Source organism: Poecilia mexicana, unplaced genomic scaffold (genome assembly GCF_051168715.1).
Source record: "Poecilia mexicana isolate PSO_F unplaced genomic scaffold, ASM5116871v1 scaffold_5, whole genome shotgun sequence".
Lineage (NCBI taxonomy): Eukaryota > Metazoa > Chordata > Actinopteri > Cyprinodontiformes > Poeciliidae > Poecilia > Poecilia mexicana.
In genome coordinates this window covers 29733902-29752082 of record NW_028263374.1, presented here as the reverse complement: position 1 = coordinate 29752082, position 18181 = coordinate 29733902, and the positions used below count along the sequence as shown (strand labels likewise).

General features: G+C 36.5%; 1 protein-coding gene across 1 annotated transcript; it reads left to right on the top strand.

The window, feature by feature from the left end:
* The first annotated feature begins 5238 nt into the window (after positions 1–5238).
* On the top strand, positions 5239–17351 carry LOC106917930 (protein-glutamine gamma-glutamyltransferase E-like). Its single transcript, XM_014987239.2, has 15 exons — positions 5239–5359; positions 10277–10447; positions 11094–11348; positions 12314–12432; positions 12756–12884; positions 13273–13450; positions 14069–14204; positions 14324–14433; positions 14558–14673; positions 14752–14878; positions 15310–15485; positions 15577–15751; positions 15842–16005; positions 16542–16675; positions 16875–17351. The coding sequence occupies exons 1-15, from the start codon at positions 5326–5328 to the stop codon at positions 17020–17022; spliced, it is 2172 nt and encodes a 723-aa protein (XP_014842725.2). The 5' UTR covers positions 5239–5325; the 3' UTR covers positions 17023–17351.
* The last annotated feature ends 830 nt before the right edge of the window (positions 17352–18181 follow it).

Genomic DNA, 18181 nt, shown 5'->3' with positions numbered 1-18181 from the left:
AAGTGCTACATTTCAAATTAATATTTACATTTCAAACCTTACCTTTTGAAATCATGAATGTTTATTATACAAATATAAAAAAATACTTATTTAATGCTTAATAAGTAGCTTAACTGTTAACTTCATAAAAAAAGAAACGCAATACAACAATTATTCCAATCATAAAAATCACCAATTAATATGCTAGAGTTCACAACTACGCTATAATATTGAAGTTCAGATATAGCCGACAATACGAGTTAACGAGCTGGCATTCAGCCGGAAGTTTGGCTAGGCTAGGCTAGGCTAGGCTAGGCTAGGCTAGAGCTACTCCAGGATGTAATAATCCAGCCTCTGCCATACCTGCTGCCTCTCTGCTTGTTTGTAGATGAATCCGGCTCCTCACAGGTCCGACACACGAGCAGATCGCCGTTCAAAAGTGACACCAAACTCCGTTTGTTTTGCGTTACCGTCTGCCGCTAATAATTGTCCCGTCATTGTCCGTCACTGTTCCGCCATGTTTTCTTATGATTTTACATGGCGGAACATCATGAATCATAACTTTAATTTATTCTTTGTCCTTTTTTCCTCCTTCTTCTCGCTTTCTTTCTTTTTTCTTCCCTTCCTCTTATTCTGAATTGACTTCACATGCAACTTTTGCTTTTGCTCCCATTTTTTATGAGCTGAACTCAAATATCTAAAAATTTTTGTATAAACAAAATAATAATTTCTCTGAAATATTGTTCACAAATCTGTCTAAATCTGTGATAGTGAGCCTTTCCACATCACGGTGTGGCATATCAAGATGCTGATTAGACAGCATGATTATTGCACAGGTGTGCCACAATAAAAGATCGCTGAGGATCTTTGAGTTCAGCTCATGAAAAATAGGACTAAAAACAAAAGTGTTAATATTTTTGTTCGAAGGGGAGGCACAGCAGGTGGACAACGCCCCAGACTGTCATTAAACACCCATAATCCTTATTAATAAGGTATAAAATATGCAAGTCATAACTATCTCACACTTGTTGGTCACAGGTAAAGGAACTGGTGATAGCTACACCAACTGCAGACTTTCTCTTACATTTAGTTAAAAATTACAAGATCATTCCAAATGCTCTACAAGGACAGGAGGATCATTGATTGATTGACTGATTGATTTTTTTTTTTTTTTTTTTTTTTTTTACAAAATTACATTAAATTTACCTGAGTAAACAGGTAAAACAGAGCATATGAATAGAAGGAAACCAATAAAACATGCGACTCCGGAGCTGCATTTGCCTCTTCAGACCCTCCATAGTGGCTAAAACCCTCAATGCTGAAAACTGAGTAATGCTTTAAAATATAAAGACAACAAGTTTAAAACAAAATTAATAACCTTGATTAGATATTGTCAAAATAATAATTTCATTCTTGTAGTTTTTGTTACTCTGAACAAATTTTCTTTATCTGAAGTGAGGGCAAAAACGGCACTTAGGGCAGTAAGGTTTGTTTGTCCAGTTATTTCACAGCTGAACTTTTGTTAAATGTTTGAATTTTGTCCTTTTGTCGTGTATTCAGGCATAACTTGCTGAAAAGAACCTATGACTGAAGAGAAAACTCTGTTTTTAAGACTTCCCTGCCATTTTTTTGCATCAAGAAGTTTGTTTTTGAAACTGTTCCTCAGTGAAAGTGTTTCACAATCTGTGAAATGTGAAAAGTGTTTGAAAGAGGTCTGGAAACAATGAGATGGAATAATAGTGTGACAAGTTGTCACACTATTATTCTAATTGTAGTTGTTTATCTCACTGAAGGGATTTAATGCACTTTTGTAACTGAATCATCTTCATCCATCTTTCCTTTGTCTTCTGCTTCTCCAAAATGGTGTTGGTTGAGGAAGTAATTTGTTCCAGAGTGAAAATCCGATAACTTGAGTCATCTCCAAAATGTTACTTTACAATAGCAGGCGTTACCAAATCTATCTGTAAGCCTTAAAATCACACCAATGACAGTCTCTTATAAAACTGGCCAGCTCTGGTCCTTGAGGGTAAAAGTTTTGATTGTTTTAATTTGTTTCCTGCTCAGATTTGCATCATTTAATTTAATGTATCACCAGGAAGCTCCTTCAGAAGTTAATGAGAGTCTGAGGAGATAATTCCTTTGTTTCAAAAGACCATATGTCACTAAAATATTATAATGAAGGTTAACATTTTTACAAAATTGTTTTTTAAAATATTTATTAAAATTGATACCATGTGCTGACGGTATGTTACGAGACAGATGATCTGTGAAAGGATCTCAGCTGATATTGTCATCTGAAGAAATGCATCGACCAAAAACCACCAAAAACAACCAATCAGAGCCAGGACATGGGTCTTAGTGCTGTCATCACTCCTCGTGTATGTGCTGCTAAATGTGCTAATGGTGGAGAAATAAATAACTGTTTATCCATCGTCATCTGTAGCTATACTAACTAGCCTTAGCATTAACAAAGTCAAATTTCTTTTAAGTCATGTTTGATGTATGCAGCATTTTTATAATAACTGAAGGTTGTACTTGATTTGCTATAAAAGGGCAGCAAGATTGTGGAAAATACATTCGGTTTGGATGGACGACAGTTCAAAGTCTTAACATGGGCAGAAATACAAACTAATGTGTGTGTGTGTGTGTGTTTGCAATACTTTGTGGGGACCATCTTCCTGACACATACTACGTTGTGGGGACCCATTGTTCCTTGTGGGACTGAAGCCTGGACCCCACAAGGGGAAACACTGTTTTTGGTCAGGGGTCAGATTTAGGACTAACCAATTGAGTTTTGGTTAGCGTTAGGGTTAGTTAGGGTTAGGGTTAGGTTTAGGTTTAGGCTGTAGAAATGAATGGAAGTCGATGGAAAGTCCCCGCAAAGATAGTCACGCAAACATGTGTCTGTTTGTTTGCCTCAGTTGCCTCTGTGGGACGTTTCCTGGTATGATCACGGTTCTTTTTCATGTGTGAGAATATGTTCATGTGGAGGTGATATGATGAAATAATGAAAGTTTGGGGGGAAATGCCACACCTCAGCCACTCCCACTTAACTGCTTCTTATTTCACAGCTTGTATACGGGGAATCACACCCATTTCTTTTCCGCTTCTCCTCAACTATATGCTCATCTGCATGAGGAAATATCTACATCTACAGTTAATGCTGTGAAACATTTTAATTTAAGAAAAAATAACTTCTTCCCTGTTGATCTCTGGGAGAACAGCTCTAATTTTCAGAAAAATGAATCATTGGACTGAAAAGAAACATCAATTATTTAAATTAACTACAATTAAACAATAAACGTAATTATTTTTCTTGAATTCATTAAGATTGCAACAGATTTATATTTAGTCTGTTAGTAGCCACACACTACCAACAGACTGTGAAAACAAATATGATGGATTATAATTAGACAGAACAGGAATGTAAGTACTTACGTCTTGATTGTTCTCAAGATGCCTTTCTTTCCCTCTTTGTCCACACCAAGGGCTTTAATCATGACAGTCACTTTTTGACTAATACATTTTTGAGAGAAAAGAAAACACTCTCAAAGTGTGACTCCACCCAATTTCAGCTTCCCTCAACTGCTTGTCAGAAATTAGAGAAAAATAATGCGCTCTCACAAAATCTGGCGTCGGCTAATGGGTTTGACTCACTGTAAGAGAACTGACACATTTTCTCACATCACTCATCACATTTCCCCTTTACATCCAACCAAACATCTCCAGGAAAGGTTCCAGTCAGATGTTTGAAGCACTTCTAACTGATTAACTTTATTCTGGAATGATGGAGCTCCTCACGTTATCTGGCTGAATGTAGAAACCAGACGGAGAAAATCCATTTCTGCCACGATGTTAGATTAGATAAGATAACAAACTTTGTTCATTGGAGAGCTTCTGGTTTAGACGCATAACATTCTCCAACATAACCAGAAGTGGGCCAAAAATTGTACTCAGGCAAGAGAAGCACTACTTCAAGTAAAAGAAAGAAGTAATTAACAATTATTTAATAAAAAATGAATAATCAGACAGACAAAATATAAAGTTAAGTGGAAATGTTGGTATTTTATGGACGAAAATGACAATAATCCATATAAGTAACAAAAAAATATTCCCTCCCCCCAAACCAGTTACTTTCAATAAAAAAAAACTGCAGGTGTGTCTGTGTCTGGTGAATTTTTGGTTAAAACATGTTTCATGTTTGTTTTTCATTCAGTAAGTAGAAAATCCAGAAATTATACTCAAGTAGGAGAAGAGATACTTAATAATAAAATTACCCGAGTGAAAGTAAAAAGTACAGCGTAGTAAAAATACTCCTAAAAGTACTTTTAAAAAAAGTTACTCAAGTATATGTAATTGAGTAAATGTAACTAGTTAAAGCAGAGCCTTTGCAGAGGCAAATGTGACAAAAGGTTTTACATAAATCTCATTTTAAATAGAGCTGATCTTCACAGAGTAGTTCTATTTATAATAAGATTAATTGGGTTTAATCACTGTATGCAGACAGAACAAAACTCCTAAAAAACTCCAGCATCTTTCCAAAAAAATCAGTTAATAAACAAACTAAACCACCGAAGGACTTCTAGATAAGCACTTTTTAAATTTAGCTGAAGAATGACCTGAGTATTTATTCCATCTGTTAATCCAAGTTTTTGGCTGTTAGATGGTGGAAGCCTAAATTCACTGTGCAGAATCATAACATCACAATATAATTCACTACATTTTCTAAGATAGCAAAATGAGAAAAGATTAAACATTATGAAATGTTACCAGCTTTATGAGCTTTGACGATGCATGAAATAACATTTCAGTTTTATTTCTGAGTAATTTGATGTTTGACATACCACAGACTTGGAAGAACATCTCTATTTGCATCCTTTGTTTTCCTGGCTGTCATCTAGTTGAGGATTTTATCCGATCGACTGCGAGAACCAAGAAACCAATTTTACCCAGCAAACAAAAAAACAAACAAACAAAGAAAAAAAAAAACGCTGTAATAAATCTTTAGAGCTCATTGTTTAATATTTGCTGTTATTGCTTAATGTGTCAACACCAGTCAGAGTCATGTGAAGGGCAAAATCGTGTTGTTGACCAGAAAAATTATATTTGGTAACTTAGGGTAGCAGCAAATCTTTAATGCAGTTGTTATATTTGGAAAAAAGGGATAATTTCCATGGAATGCATGACTGGGTTGCACCATCTATTTCTCAAAGAAATGGCATGTGGCTGGGCGTGACAAGGACTTTAAAAGCAGCGTCTGCAGAGTTATCAGGCAGAACACGCTTGGTGCCAACCAGACCGCTTTCAGCTCATCATCTCAGGAGGACAAACACGACAGGAGCAGCCATGAGTCTCAACTGGCCTACTGACTACAGCTCAGGTGCAGTATGAAAACTCCACTATTTGTTTTGGAACACAGACTAAAACTATGTAGTTAAGTTTAAGGCATGTAAATCTTTTCACTGGAGATTTTAAAACTCTGGAGACATTTTGGTTGCAGTTCCATTATACAATGCTGTTTTTGAAAAGCACAATAAATATTGAACATGCTTAAACTTGTCTCAGGTGGACATAATCCTTAAAAATATAAAGAGCAGCTGCGCCCTGACTGAATGGATCAAGATTTAAAAGAAAAATGGCTGTTATTAAGACACTTCAAGAGCTTTATGACTTCAGGCTTTAATGTGTGAGGCCTCACAGCATTAAAAGACCATTTCGGTTTCTTAAAGCTTAGTTTGGTCACTTTGTAGTGTGTCGGACGTGGTTGCATGGCAACATTTACAAGAATACCATATTTTCCTTTTCCCCCCTTTTTCTACACCAAAATCCTCTCCTTGTTATATCCCAGCTGCTAAGATAAGTCTGGTGAATAAATCAGAACTTTTTACACTTTTTAAAATAGCTTTTTTTCTTTTCAAAGAGTTTGTGCGATTCTATCCAAGCCTATGGAGACATAATAAACAACATTTATCTCCATTCTCTTCCTGAAATTCAACTTAGCGAAATTATAAAGAAAAAAAAATGTTTTTGCATTTTTTTTTTACATAAAAATAGGTGATTTAATAAAGCTGACTATGCAATTTCCCATCCTTGTTTTTTTTCTACACCTTCTATTTTGTTGCTTATATATTCTGTAAATTGATTTTGGCTCATGAGAAAACTCAATTTTTGCTTTTTTGTGATATTTAGCTATTTAAAATTTTTTGATGATAATAATAAGCCAAGTTTACAAAATCCATCCAGCTTTCTTTATTAATATAAATAAAAACAAACTTCCCCCAGGGCAACTTAGCAGAAAAACAGACTTTATCTTTAAAAAAAAAATCCAAAATTTTTCAGATTTTACATTAAATCACTGGATTCCATGTGGATCCTTGAACTAAAAAAGCACTACATTTTAAAATTATAGATGATTATAAGTAGGAGAAGCTATAAAACATCTAAATCAATGAATGAGAACAGAAGTATGGCAGAGCAGACCGAGCAGCGGAGAAGATGATTATGATTTCTGAGCTGCAGAGGTTTACAGCTCAGCAGGGCGCCTATCAGACTGAGATGAGTCTGACTGTGAACAATTGTTATTTATTTGTTCCTTTTCCACTTGAGTAACTCTGAATGTGTGTCTTTAATTGCTTGAGCTTTACAGATGAATGTAGAGAAGCTTTCAGGCAGACAGGTGTTTCTGCCTCTCATGTACGGCCGCCAAGAACAACAGAACACACCTTGGAAGTGTAACATTAAACTTTCCAGGCAACTATGTCAACATAAAACAGCAACTTAGTGGCTTCTACAAAAAAAAAACATTTTTATGTTGTAATTTGAGTTTGATACCGTGTTGATTTGTAGAATACAAAAACAGATTATGAAACATTAATCCAGCAAGTGATTCACCTGCTAATGAAATAACCTGGAGCTGCCTCTAATTTTATTAATCTATAAACGGATAAATATTTTCATTACTCTCTCTCAGCTGTGTTTATTTACGATTAAAGAAAATAACTTTATCCAGAGTTATTAAGCAGTTCAAACAGTGAATCTACTGCCGTGTTCAGTGTCTGGTTTGGTGAAGGTCGAGGAAAATGTGAACGGCGATGTGGCATCATGAAGATTTATTTAAACTTGACATGAACATGAGTTCACCAAACTACAGATGTAAAAACACACAAATCCTGCACCAGACAAAAGCATTGAACTTGAATGCAATGTGAGATAGGTGAGGCGGAAACTAATCAGGTACCAGGTGAAAAACATGAGCTGAGTTAACAGGATGGACTACAGGAATAAATGCAAACGAGAAATAAAACCAGACATCCAGAAGAGCCGTTTCAAACTCATCTTCATTTTGGGCCAAATCAAGATCAGGAATGTTCTAAAGTATTGATAAAACCCATTAACAAACTGTTAAAATACTAATAAATATCTGTCTCTGCTTTTTGTAAGCACTTCATGAAATTAAACATCTTCTCACATTATTCAATCCCTCCAGGATGTCACAACTGACTTAGTGATTTTCTTTTATTTTTTTTTTGCATATAAAATCACTACTTTTGTGGCGCTAATTTATAAATATTTTTAAGGAATTTTACAATATTTACATTTATGTATTACATTAACTTGACATCAAGTAAGGCTCAGGCATCAGTGTCGTAAAAGTACAAAATACTGCCATAAGGCAGGAGTTAAAATGTACAATAAACTTACGGTTATACATTAGCGGGTAAAAATGTGGGAATCTGTTGATTTTACGTAAATTTACACAATCACAGAATAACAGAAAATGGCTTGATATGACTTAGCATCTGGAGCCTTGTGGGCCACACAGAAAGCTATGGTGGGCCATGGTTGGCCCCCGGGCCTTAGGTTTGAAACATGTGATCTGGAAGATAACAGACCCTGTTCAACACAAGTGAAAAGAAAACCAAATGAGGCCAGGGATGAGAATTAAATGAGACTAACTGAAGCAGAAATCTAATTTAAACAAATAGAAAATAACCCAAAGAAACAAACATGACACCAGGACAAATACAAGCCCAAACCTACAGATAAATAAGAAAAAGCCTGATGGTTTGGTGAGTTGTGTTTAATTTTCTCCAAGCATTTTGCTGTTAAGGTCCAACATTTCTAATCCAGGTTGTTCTGGAGAAGAGAATATTTACCCAAAGGTTCTGGCAGACAGCTTAGATGGGCAGATTTTGGAGAAATTTTTTAAAATATTTTCATACCTGTCCTGCTGTTGACTTGAAAAAATAATTTTTTTTTTCTTACACAACTTGACCACAGAGTGAACTTGTCATTATTAAAACTGCTTGTAAAATAATCAGTGCCAGGTAATTAGAGAGATGCTGTTTCTTTTCTCGGCTTGTGGCTGTTGACATTTCCTGTGAGCTTCATGTTAACACACGCCTGGAGGTTTATGCTTCTGAAGAGATTCTTACCTGCGTTTAATGAGGGAATCTGCTTCACAACATCCAGCAGCTGCAACAGATTTTGGATGTTTTTAGCCAGGATTTTCTAACTAAATAAAAACATTTAGTTCTCCGGAGAATCGGTTACCTGTGTAGGTGTTGCTCTTTTTTAAAAAGCCAGAAACAGTAAATGAATTAGAAGGACTGGAATCACAACCTTAATACAATAATTTGATAAGCTTACCTGTAGCTCACTTTCATTACACACTCATTCATAGTCACACAATAATTAACAGGTAATTATTGATTCATTTAACCTAAACTTTCTCTTCGTTGTTCTTTTCTGGGGCAAAATCCATGTTCAGATGTTGCTCAATCAGTTTTTGTGGTTGGATTTATTTACTTACAGTTCTTTATCCAGCTTTCTTTGCATGAGGTTTGTGGATTTCTGAAATGTTTGCACAACTCTTGAGGGTGTTGCTGCAGAGGTTAAGGAAAGGGTGTGTTTCATTGTACTCTCCTGTTTTGGCATGCCCCGTTCACACACAGGCTGGGATGAGTAAATTAAGCAACCAACACACCCAGTTTCTGCTGTCAATGTATGTCAGCAGACTTTTGACAGATAGTTAGTAACAGAGTTCAACACTCACCACGCCCCGTCTGCATCCAACTGACCTGAACAGGCAGGATTGGTTTTCAGAACAATCTGGTTCAGAACCGCGAGAAGGACTTTGACCTCGTTAATTACTCAATAGCATGAACAACATAAATTATAACGCTTTAAAAATAATCTGAATCATCTTATAGGGCCAGAATACATTAATAAAACCAATTAAACTATTAAAACATCAATAAGTAGCTGTTCCTCCAGGATTTTGTGATTGCTTTACTGAAGTTTTGCAATCAAAATTATACATTTTGTGGCGCCAATTTTGAAATATTTGTAAGGAATTCAATATTTGTGCTCATGTATGATGTTAAATGAGATTTTTTATTTCTCGCTGTATCGATTACAGAGTATAACTTGACATCAAGTAAGGCTGATTCAGCAGTCGCTTAACCCCAATGTTTTTGACCAGTTTTGAGAAAATATGCAGTAAAATCAGAAAAAATTTACAGATTTGTTGATTTTGTGTACATCTGTGACAAACTGGAAGAACTTACTGATGTAATTTAGAGTCTTGAGGGGCACATGAAAAGCTATGGTGGGCCAAATTTGCTTTTCCTTGAGTTTGACACGTGTGGTGTAGATTTAAAGGAACTCAGTATTTCAGCCGTTTTGCAGTTTTCTGGAAATTTGATCCAAATTTGTGGTGCATAGAAAGTTTTCTTTCTGTCTTTTCTTTATTTGACCAGGTGAAACTTCACAAAAATCCAGATCTTATATGTAAGAGGGAAATCTGGAACCCATTGTGACAAAAGTAAAACAAACTAAACCATATATGCAAGTTCAAAACAATCACAAAGTATTATAAAACAATTATTTTTGATTAATACACTGCTGAATGCTCCTCCTCCAGGTTTGGGTTTAGTTCTGGATGCAGAGCAGAACCAGAACCCAAGAGGTCTGGAAGGTTGATCCAGCAGCAGCAGATCTTTAAGCTCATCAGTGATTTATAAACTACCAGCAGTATTTTAAAGCCTGTTCTCTCAGTGAAGGACTGTAGAACTGGTGATGTGCTCTATCTTCCTGGTTTTAATCAGAATGTGGCTGAAGAGAAACACCTGGATGAGTTTCTTTATGTCTTGCTGAGACATTAAATGTTCTTCAGGTGATAGAAGGCCAACTTTGTAACTGTCTCTATGTTGCTCTGAATGTTCAAATCTAGTTTGTTTCTGATTAATGTTATGATTCTTATTTAGTTTTTGTTTGTCCTGTCCTGTTTTTGTAGTTTTCAGATTAGTGGACCTCCACACTGACACCAACAACTATGAGCATCACACCAGTGAGATCTCCGTGAAGGAGCTGATCGTCAGACGAGGCCAAGCCTTCAAACTCACCCTCAAACTGACTCAACCTTTCAACCTGGGCTTTGATCAGCTCATAATGACTGTGGTGACAGGTTGGTGCCTTTAAATTAATTGTTTTTATCTAGGCCTGTTGCAATAAGTGATAAATCAATTAATCACATGATAGATTAAAAGAATTCCCATTTGCATGATTTACTGTTATTGTCTGTCTACCAAAAACTGAATGTTTTGTTTAAAGAGACTTCATTATTCATTTTATTTGTTGTTTTGTTGATCTATTTTTGATATTTAAAATGTCTTCCAGTTCCACCCAAACATCAGTTAAACCTTTTAGTCTTATATATAAAAAGCCTTTTAGTGCCTTTGTGTTTTTATTTATCCATATTAGTTTATCTAAAAAAAATTTCAATAAAACATGTTGAAGTTTGTGACAAAATGTGAGAGAATGCCAAGGATATAAAGCTTTCTATTGCTCTTTAATGTTGCAGGAATGTGTACTTCATTATCTTTCCCATCATAGCAAACTGTCACAGCATGGAGGCAGTTTAACAAATAAATAATAAACATATTTTTTTCATTAAAGTTACATCCTGCGCCTTTAGTAGCAATTTTTATTTGCATGGGGCCTATAAATTAATCTCTATTTTATAAAGTTTCATATATTTTTTGTAAAAAACTGAACTGATACTTGTATCCAGAGGATTGTTGCCTTACTCCTTCAGTTGTGTCTGTTTGCAGGAAATGATCCATCGGAGGATCTGGGGACGAAGTCTCGCTTCGGCGTCCCGGGCCGGTCACTGCATTCAGCTACAGCCAAGGCGGTGTGGAAGGCAGAGCTTCAACGGGGCTCTTCTCCTGAAACCGGAGTCCTGGTTCTGATCGTTTCACCGCCAGCTGACGCGCCCATCGGCGAATACACTCTGTCTGCCAGCCTCAAGGACAAGGAAAAGGTTTTGGCAAACTTCTCTGTCCTCTTCAACCCGTGGAGTTCTGGTGAGTTTGTGGGTTATTTGTCTTTTCATTTCTTTCTGTTTGTTTTTGACTGTGAGGGGATGTAATGAGCTTTTCAGAAGTTTCTAAATTAGCTCTAGTTCAGTGTTTCTCAAACTTTTTCAGACCACTTGGCCCATTTAACACACACTCACCTGATAAGATAAACAATTATTTAAAAATTTGATTTTATTTTGCTTTAAATTAAGTATTGAACGTGTTTCAATAGACAAAAGAAACCATTTTGACCTAATAATTACTTTTTAAATTAGTTTGTACTTAATAAATGGCATATTTCATCATCATAACCAAACATTTATTGCATTTTCCCAACCTAAGAGTGACATATCTATCTATCTATCTATCTATCTATCTATCTATCTATCTATCTATCTATCTATCTATCTATCTATCTATCTATCTATCTATCTATCTATCTATCTATCTATCTATCTATCTATCTATCTATCTATCTATCTATCTATCTATCTATCTATCTATCTATCTATCTATCTATCTATCTATCTATCGATAGATAGATAGATAGATAGATAGATAGATAGATAGATAGATAGATAGATAGATAGATAGATAGATCAGACCACTACAAAATGATCAGTTCTCTGATTTTACTTTTACTTTTTCCAGAGCTATGTATGTAGACATGTTTACTCAATGTTTACCATTTTATAGGAAAATATCCAATAAAATATCTGCATTTATGTCTGGACAGTAAATTATTATCTTTTAAATATTCAGACCTGGTCCAGATATAAAACAATTCAATTTCAATGTGGATCTAAATATCCTCCATAATAATTTCTCCCTGATTTTCCAAATTGAGTTGCTTACTACTCATAAATGCTCTATTTAACCCCTCTAAAAGCTGATATATCTCCCATCAAAAGTTTTTCTGTGTTGTTTTTAGCTGATTGACCAGTTTCTGTATTATTTGGCTTCCTCTTCAGATGACTGGGTGTTTCTGCCCAAGGAGGAGGAGAGGCGGGAGTATGTACTGAATGAACAGGGAATCATCTACAGAGGAGGCGGAGATTACATCTCTCCAATGTCCTGGGACTTTGGGCAGGTACAAACACAAACCAAACTCATAAACATTAAAAACTTAATGTGTTTTTACTGAACTCCTTCAAGATGAGACTAAACTGCCATGATGTCTAATTTTAAAAAAGAGAATGTTTATTTGATTATTGGTGTTAAGTTTTCAGGAGCAAATTCTCAGTTTTCAGAAAACTTTAGTTCACCTTATTAAAGTTAAGGACAAAGTGTGTTTGGATGTTTGAATATAAACTGTTCAGGTTTATTGACACCTGGTGTTTAGATTTTATCTCACAGCTGTGGAATAACAGCAGATTAAGAGCAGTAATCTACCATTTCTGTCTTTCTGTGCAGTTTGAGGAGGGCATGGTGAAGATCTGCATGAAGATGCTCGACCTCAACGTCAAACACTGGCTTAATCCAGCTGATGACGTTTCTGCTCGCTCCAGCCCCATCTACGTCAGCCGGGTGGTCAGCGCCATGGTAGGCCACAAACCCCTGGCTCTCAGTTTAGAGTGCCGTAATTTGCCGACAGCTGACGTAAACTGCTTGTGTGTTAAGAAAAAATAATTTCAGATAAGTTTGAAAGAATAATAAATAGATTAATAACACAAAAATGAAGGATTTTATATCTCAGCATGCTTTAGTTAGTTTTATAAATACACATTATAGTCCCAGTTATTTATAGTTTTTCCGATTAATTACTGTCTTCATTTATTTCAGTTAACAAAAATGTTTCCTGAATTTCATATTTCGTTATTTTGTTAGTTTCAGTTAACCATGACAGCCTTTTCTTACATTCGGAGCAGAAACGTATAACTTTGGATTCGAGTATATTGCTGAAGTGAAAGTGTGATTAACTTTCCTTCAGATCAACAGCTCTGATGAAGGCGGCGTTGTGATGGGAAACTGGGGAAACGACTTCAGCGGCGGGTTCCCGCCCACCTACTGGAGCGGCAGCTACGCCATCCTGAAGCAGTGGTACAACTCCTACTACCGCTCCGTCAGATACGGGCAGTGCTGGGTGTTTGCCGGCGTCATGTGTTCTGGTAAAGTCTGACTGTCAGCTTCTACATTCACTGAAAATATTCAGTTAAACCTGCAGCATATAAGTATTTTAAACAATACGGTTTTTGCATATTGTCACGGTTTGTTATGAGACAGATAATCTGTGAAAAGATGGATCACCTTCTCATCTCCTGAAGAAATGCAAAAAAACAACCAATCAGAGCCAGTAGGAGGGGCTTAGAGCTGTCAGTCAACCTTGTGTACTTGCTGCTAAATGTGCTAATGGCGTATAAAAAATTTGCCATTACAGAAAGACTGTTTATCCACCACCATGCTACAGGCTACGCTAGCTGCAGCATAGTAAAGAAAAATGAACGGATTGTGATTGACAGCACTAAGACCCGCCTCCTGGATCTGATTGGTTGTTTCTATTTAGCACTGAGAGAAGGTAGAGGAGCTATTTTTTCTCAGATTATCTGTCTCATACTATAAAGTCACAACATGGTGACAATTTCAACAAATGTGTAAAAGAACATATTTATTATTAAAGTTACATACTGCAGCTTTAATAATCAAAAATAAAGTCACTACAAAGGCATCAAGACGAACCAGGTGGAGAAAAAAATACATTTTCCTGAATTTTTCATGCGTGGTTTCAGTGATGCGGCTGCTGGGGATTCCCTGCCGTGTCGTCAGCAACTTCCAGTCAGCTCACGACACCAACAAGAATCTGACCATCGACAGCTACTTTGATTATAACGGAGCGATGGAGAGGGAGTCCAGAGACAGCATCTGGTGAGAGGCTCTGTATTTACTGCTCTAAAGATGCACAGAGTCTGAAAACCTCTCAATGTCTGTTGGTTTTTATTTTAGCAGGTTTGTTGAGAGTCTGAATATTGTGCTCTCTTCTTAAGGAACTTTCACGTCTGGGTTGAGGGGTGGATGAGACGACCAGACCTGGCAACAGACGGGAAATATGATGGCTGGCAGGTTGTGGATCCAACACCACAGGAAAGGAGTGAAGGTACGGAAAGCCTTCCCTCTGCATCTTTTATTAATTCTCATCAACTTGTTTGTACTCATCTTAAACCAGTCGGGTGAACGTTTGAATAAAATAACTTGATAATCTGTTGCATGTGTGTCTGCAGGTCTGTTCTGCTGCGGCCCGGCCTCAGTGACCGCCATCCGGAACGGAGAGGTCGATCTTAAATACGACGTCCCGTTTGTCTTCGCCGAGGTCAACGCTGACTCCGTTTACTGGCTGGTCAGTATAGAGTAAACTCTGAAGCATTAATAAAGAAAAGCTTGATTGCTTATGATGGGTTTTTGATGGCCTTGCCAGGTGAGAAGTGATGGATCCAGGATGAAAATCTTTTCTGACACGGTGACAGTTGGACAGAACATCTCCACCAAGGCGGTTGGCTCATACAAGAGGACGGACCTCACCAACACCTACAAGCACAGAGAAGGTGGGCTCACCTGCATGGACAGCAGGGGGCGCTCTGTGTTTTCAAACTGAGCTCTGATTAGCTACAAGAGCTTTTTGTAAAAAAAAAAAAAATTAAAGTTGATAGAAAATTTTGTAAATAAAACATCAACAACAAAACTTAAATAAAGGGAAATCTTTCTGTAGGTTATGTATGTACAATCAAACGCCATTATCATTTTGAACAGATAATTACCAGTAACACTGTGTATTACTGTGTTACTGGTGTAAATACGGTGTATTTTTTCATACACCGTGTTACTGATGTATGAAAAAAAAAAAAATAAATCAAACAACACTGGAGGAAACCTGATATTTACAGACTCAAATCAACAGAGATGAAACTGTTAATGCGTTAAAATGCTGTGATGAAACTTGTTTATTCACGCAGCTTCTTTGACTGACCCGATACAGGATCTCTGGAGGAAAGAAAGGTCTTTGCATATGCTCTCGACAAAATCGCAAATGGATCAACGATGAGGCGGGATGCTGGTGGTTCTGGTACGGGGGTTTTGGGTTCAGGGTCGGAGATGAGCACCGTACCTCCACCTGATCCTTCTCAACCACAACTGCTCATCCGATTTGAAGAGGTAGCCTTCGTCCAGAGTGCTGGACATCTTTCCTGGTCTACTGCTATGAAGAAGAGAGTGAACTTTCACTTTCCTCTGATTCCCAATGAAGGTCTCCAAGCCTGAGAATGGGAAGGATGTGAACCTGAAGATGATTCTGAGCAGTGACACCAGCACCACCAGAACGTTTTCTGTCAACATCAGCATCCAGGCCATGAAGTACACGGGCCAGCCAGCGGGGAACATCCAGACCGAGGTCACAGAGCAGAAGCTGCTGCCGAAGAAAGGTCGTTCACTTTTCTTTTTTAAACTTGGATCTAAAACTGAAATCTGACAACCATGAACTCAAATTTGCTTGTTTTTTTGGTTTGTTTTAGATCTGATTGTCCCTATTAAGGTCCCATTCTCAATCTACCATAAGTACATGATACAAAGCCGGACCATGAGCATATCAGCGATCATCACTGACCTACAGAATGAGGACAACGTGTACTTGGCAACAAACAGAGTTGTGCTCATCAACCCCCCAGTCTCCATCACTGTAAGTACAGAAACTACCAATGTAACTTTTTAAAAGTCACCTCTTCCCCACCTATTAAAGGGGCAGTATCATGTAGCTTTCCATCATGTTTTAATGTTTTTCCCTGATCAAATCAAACCTGGGGCGTCGCCTTGATTCTTTTATGCATGTTTGAGAAATCCTTTGATCTCCATGGCAACCATTCAGCAGTCATAAACGCCTGGTTGGACCTAGCCCCGCCTTCAAGATGAGGCTCAGAGCTCCTTCAGACTAGCCAGCAGCAATTAGCAAACCGCTGGAGATACGCTGTTTTTATTTTTTACAGTGTGAAACTGCGTAGTGGCTTTCTTTTTTTTTGCACAACATGAAACTGGATCAGATCTGGTTCAAGCATATTTGTACTTTTTGTCTTTTCACCAGGACTGCTAAGTTTGAAGAAAATATATTTTTTGCATTTTTTTTTTATTGAGTTATTAATTTATTTTTTAGGTTAAAAAAGTACATTAAATTATTTTAGAGTTAGTTTTTTTAGCTGATTAAGGCTGTTTGTGATGCAGGTGACTGGGGGAAGCAAGGTGAACCAGGAGCTGACTGCTGAAGTGGTTTTCATGAATCCTATCGATGACACCTTGAGGGATTGCTCTATGAGTCTGTCTGGAAGTGGACTCATGATCGGGCAAGAAATAACCAAGTGAGTATGCATGACGGAACTGCAAAATCATTGCAGAAATGTTATTTATGATGGTTTTTAGGCCTGTAATTAAATATAATCTGCTGAACTGAAGGTTTTCTACACTGCAATAAAGTCTGAGAGGGAAACAGTAAAAGCAAGTGTTGATTAGCTAATATTTCTTCAAACTAATTTGAAATTGCTTTTGTGCTGCTTGCAGACTTCCAAATCTGAGGCCAAACTGCAGGTTCCGTGTTGCAGTCGTCCTCGTTCCCTACAAAACCGGAGAGCGGAGTCTGCTGGTCAACTTCAGCTGCAATTCCTTCAAAGACATCAAGTCCAGCTGCATCGTCAACATTAAACCTTGACTTTCTCACATTGTCTCCCCTTTACGACAAGATGATTGAAATCAAGACAGAAGATGTGTCATGTATTTTAGGTTTCACGGTTTTGCATAATCTGGGATATTATATGTTAATTAAAGCATTGCACAATTTCTTGCTAATCTAGAAATAATTTATTTAAGGACTTTGAGTGTTAATGAAAGGATATATAAGAAATATCACAAACTGTCCTTCTGCTTTCCAAGAACTAAAGAAACTTTCTCCTGCAGTTTCATACTTCTGTGTGCTTCGTGTTTCAGGAATTTCTCTTTATAATATGTATTCCTGATTAATAAATTTACAAAACATGAAAAGTTGGAGTCTGCTATGATTTTTTCATCCTGTTCTGTCACTTGGGATTTAATTTTTCACACTATTTATTTCTCTTTTTTCTTTACTTTTTTATTCATTCCAATAAGTTAATAGTTACCCTCAGTAAATGCCTTAGAAATGCCTAACATTTTGATTGTGACAAGACAAAATTAGAGTATTTTTAAGCCAGTGTGCCTAAATGACAGTATTGCAGACATCTGAGAGAACAAAATGAAATTAAAAAAATTCTTTTTAAATTATTATTTCTAATTTTCAAGTTAATACTCAAATAATGCGAGACCTGCTCATTGAACATGATTTTTTTTATATAATTTTATTTCAAACAAATAACATGAACATACATATGGACGTTGATGACAAATATTAGAATATTACAATAATAAAAACAAATAATAAAGAATAATTACAGACATTCAGGGTGTTGATGTTAAAGTCTAGAGAGCCAAAAGTTAAAGAAATATACACTGGTAAAATAAAACTTTGTGTACCTTTTCAGTTATAGTTTTCATAACAAAAAGTGTCAAAAATATATTTAAATACATATGAAGAAGGATATATTACAGCAAAAAGAAAAAAACAAAACCCAAAACAAACAAACAAACAAACAAACAAAAAGCAAACAGAGGGATGTGCTTATGAGATGAAGTTACATTTTTAGAGAAGAGTTAAAGTTTTTACTAGTTTCTTATTATTAAAGTTAAGCTTTTCAACAGAAGCAACATCCATTTTTAAGTCAGTTTCTCATTGAACATGATTTGCTTCACAGAGCCAGAAACGGCGTTTCCCTGAAATAGAAACCGACCAACTGCTG

Bases quoted from the DNA above. Each gene is read 5' to 3' on its own strand.
- LOC106917930 (XM_014987239.2), top strand. From the start codon at position 5,326: ATGAGTCTCAACTGGCCTACTGACTACAGCTCAG. The intron at 14,434-14,557 runs GTACGGAAAGCC...GTGTGTCTGCAG, and splicing joins ACCACAGGAAAGGAGTGAAG to GTCTGTTCTGCTGCGGCCCG. The intron at 14,879-15,309 runs GTGGGCTCACCT...GACCCGATACAG, and splicing joins CACCTACAAGCACAGAGAAG to GATCTCTGGAGGAAAGAAAG.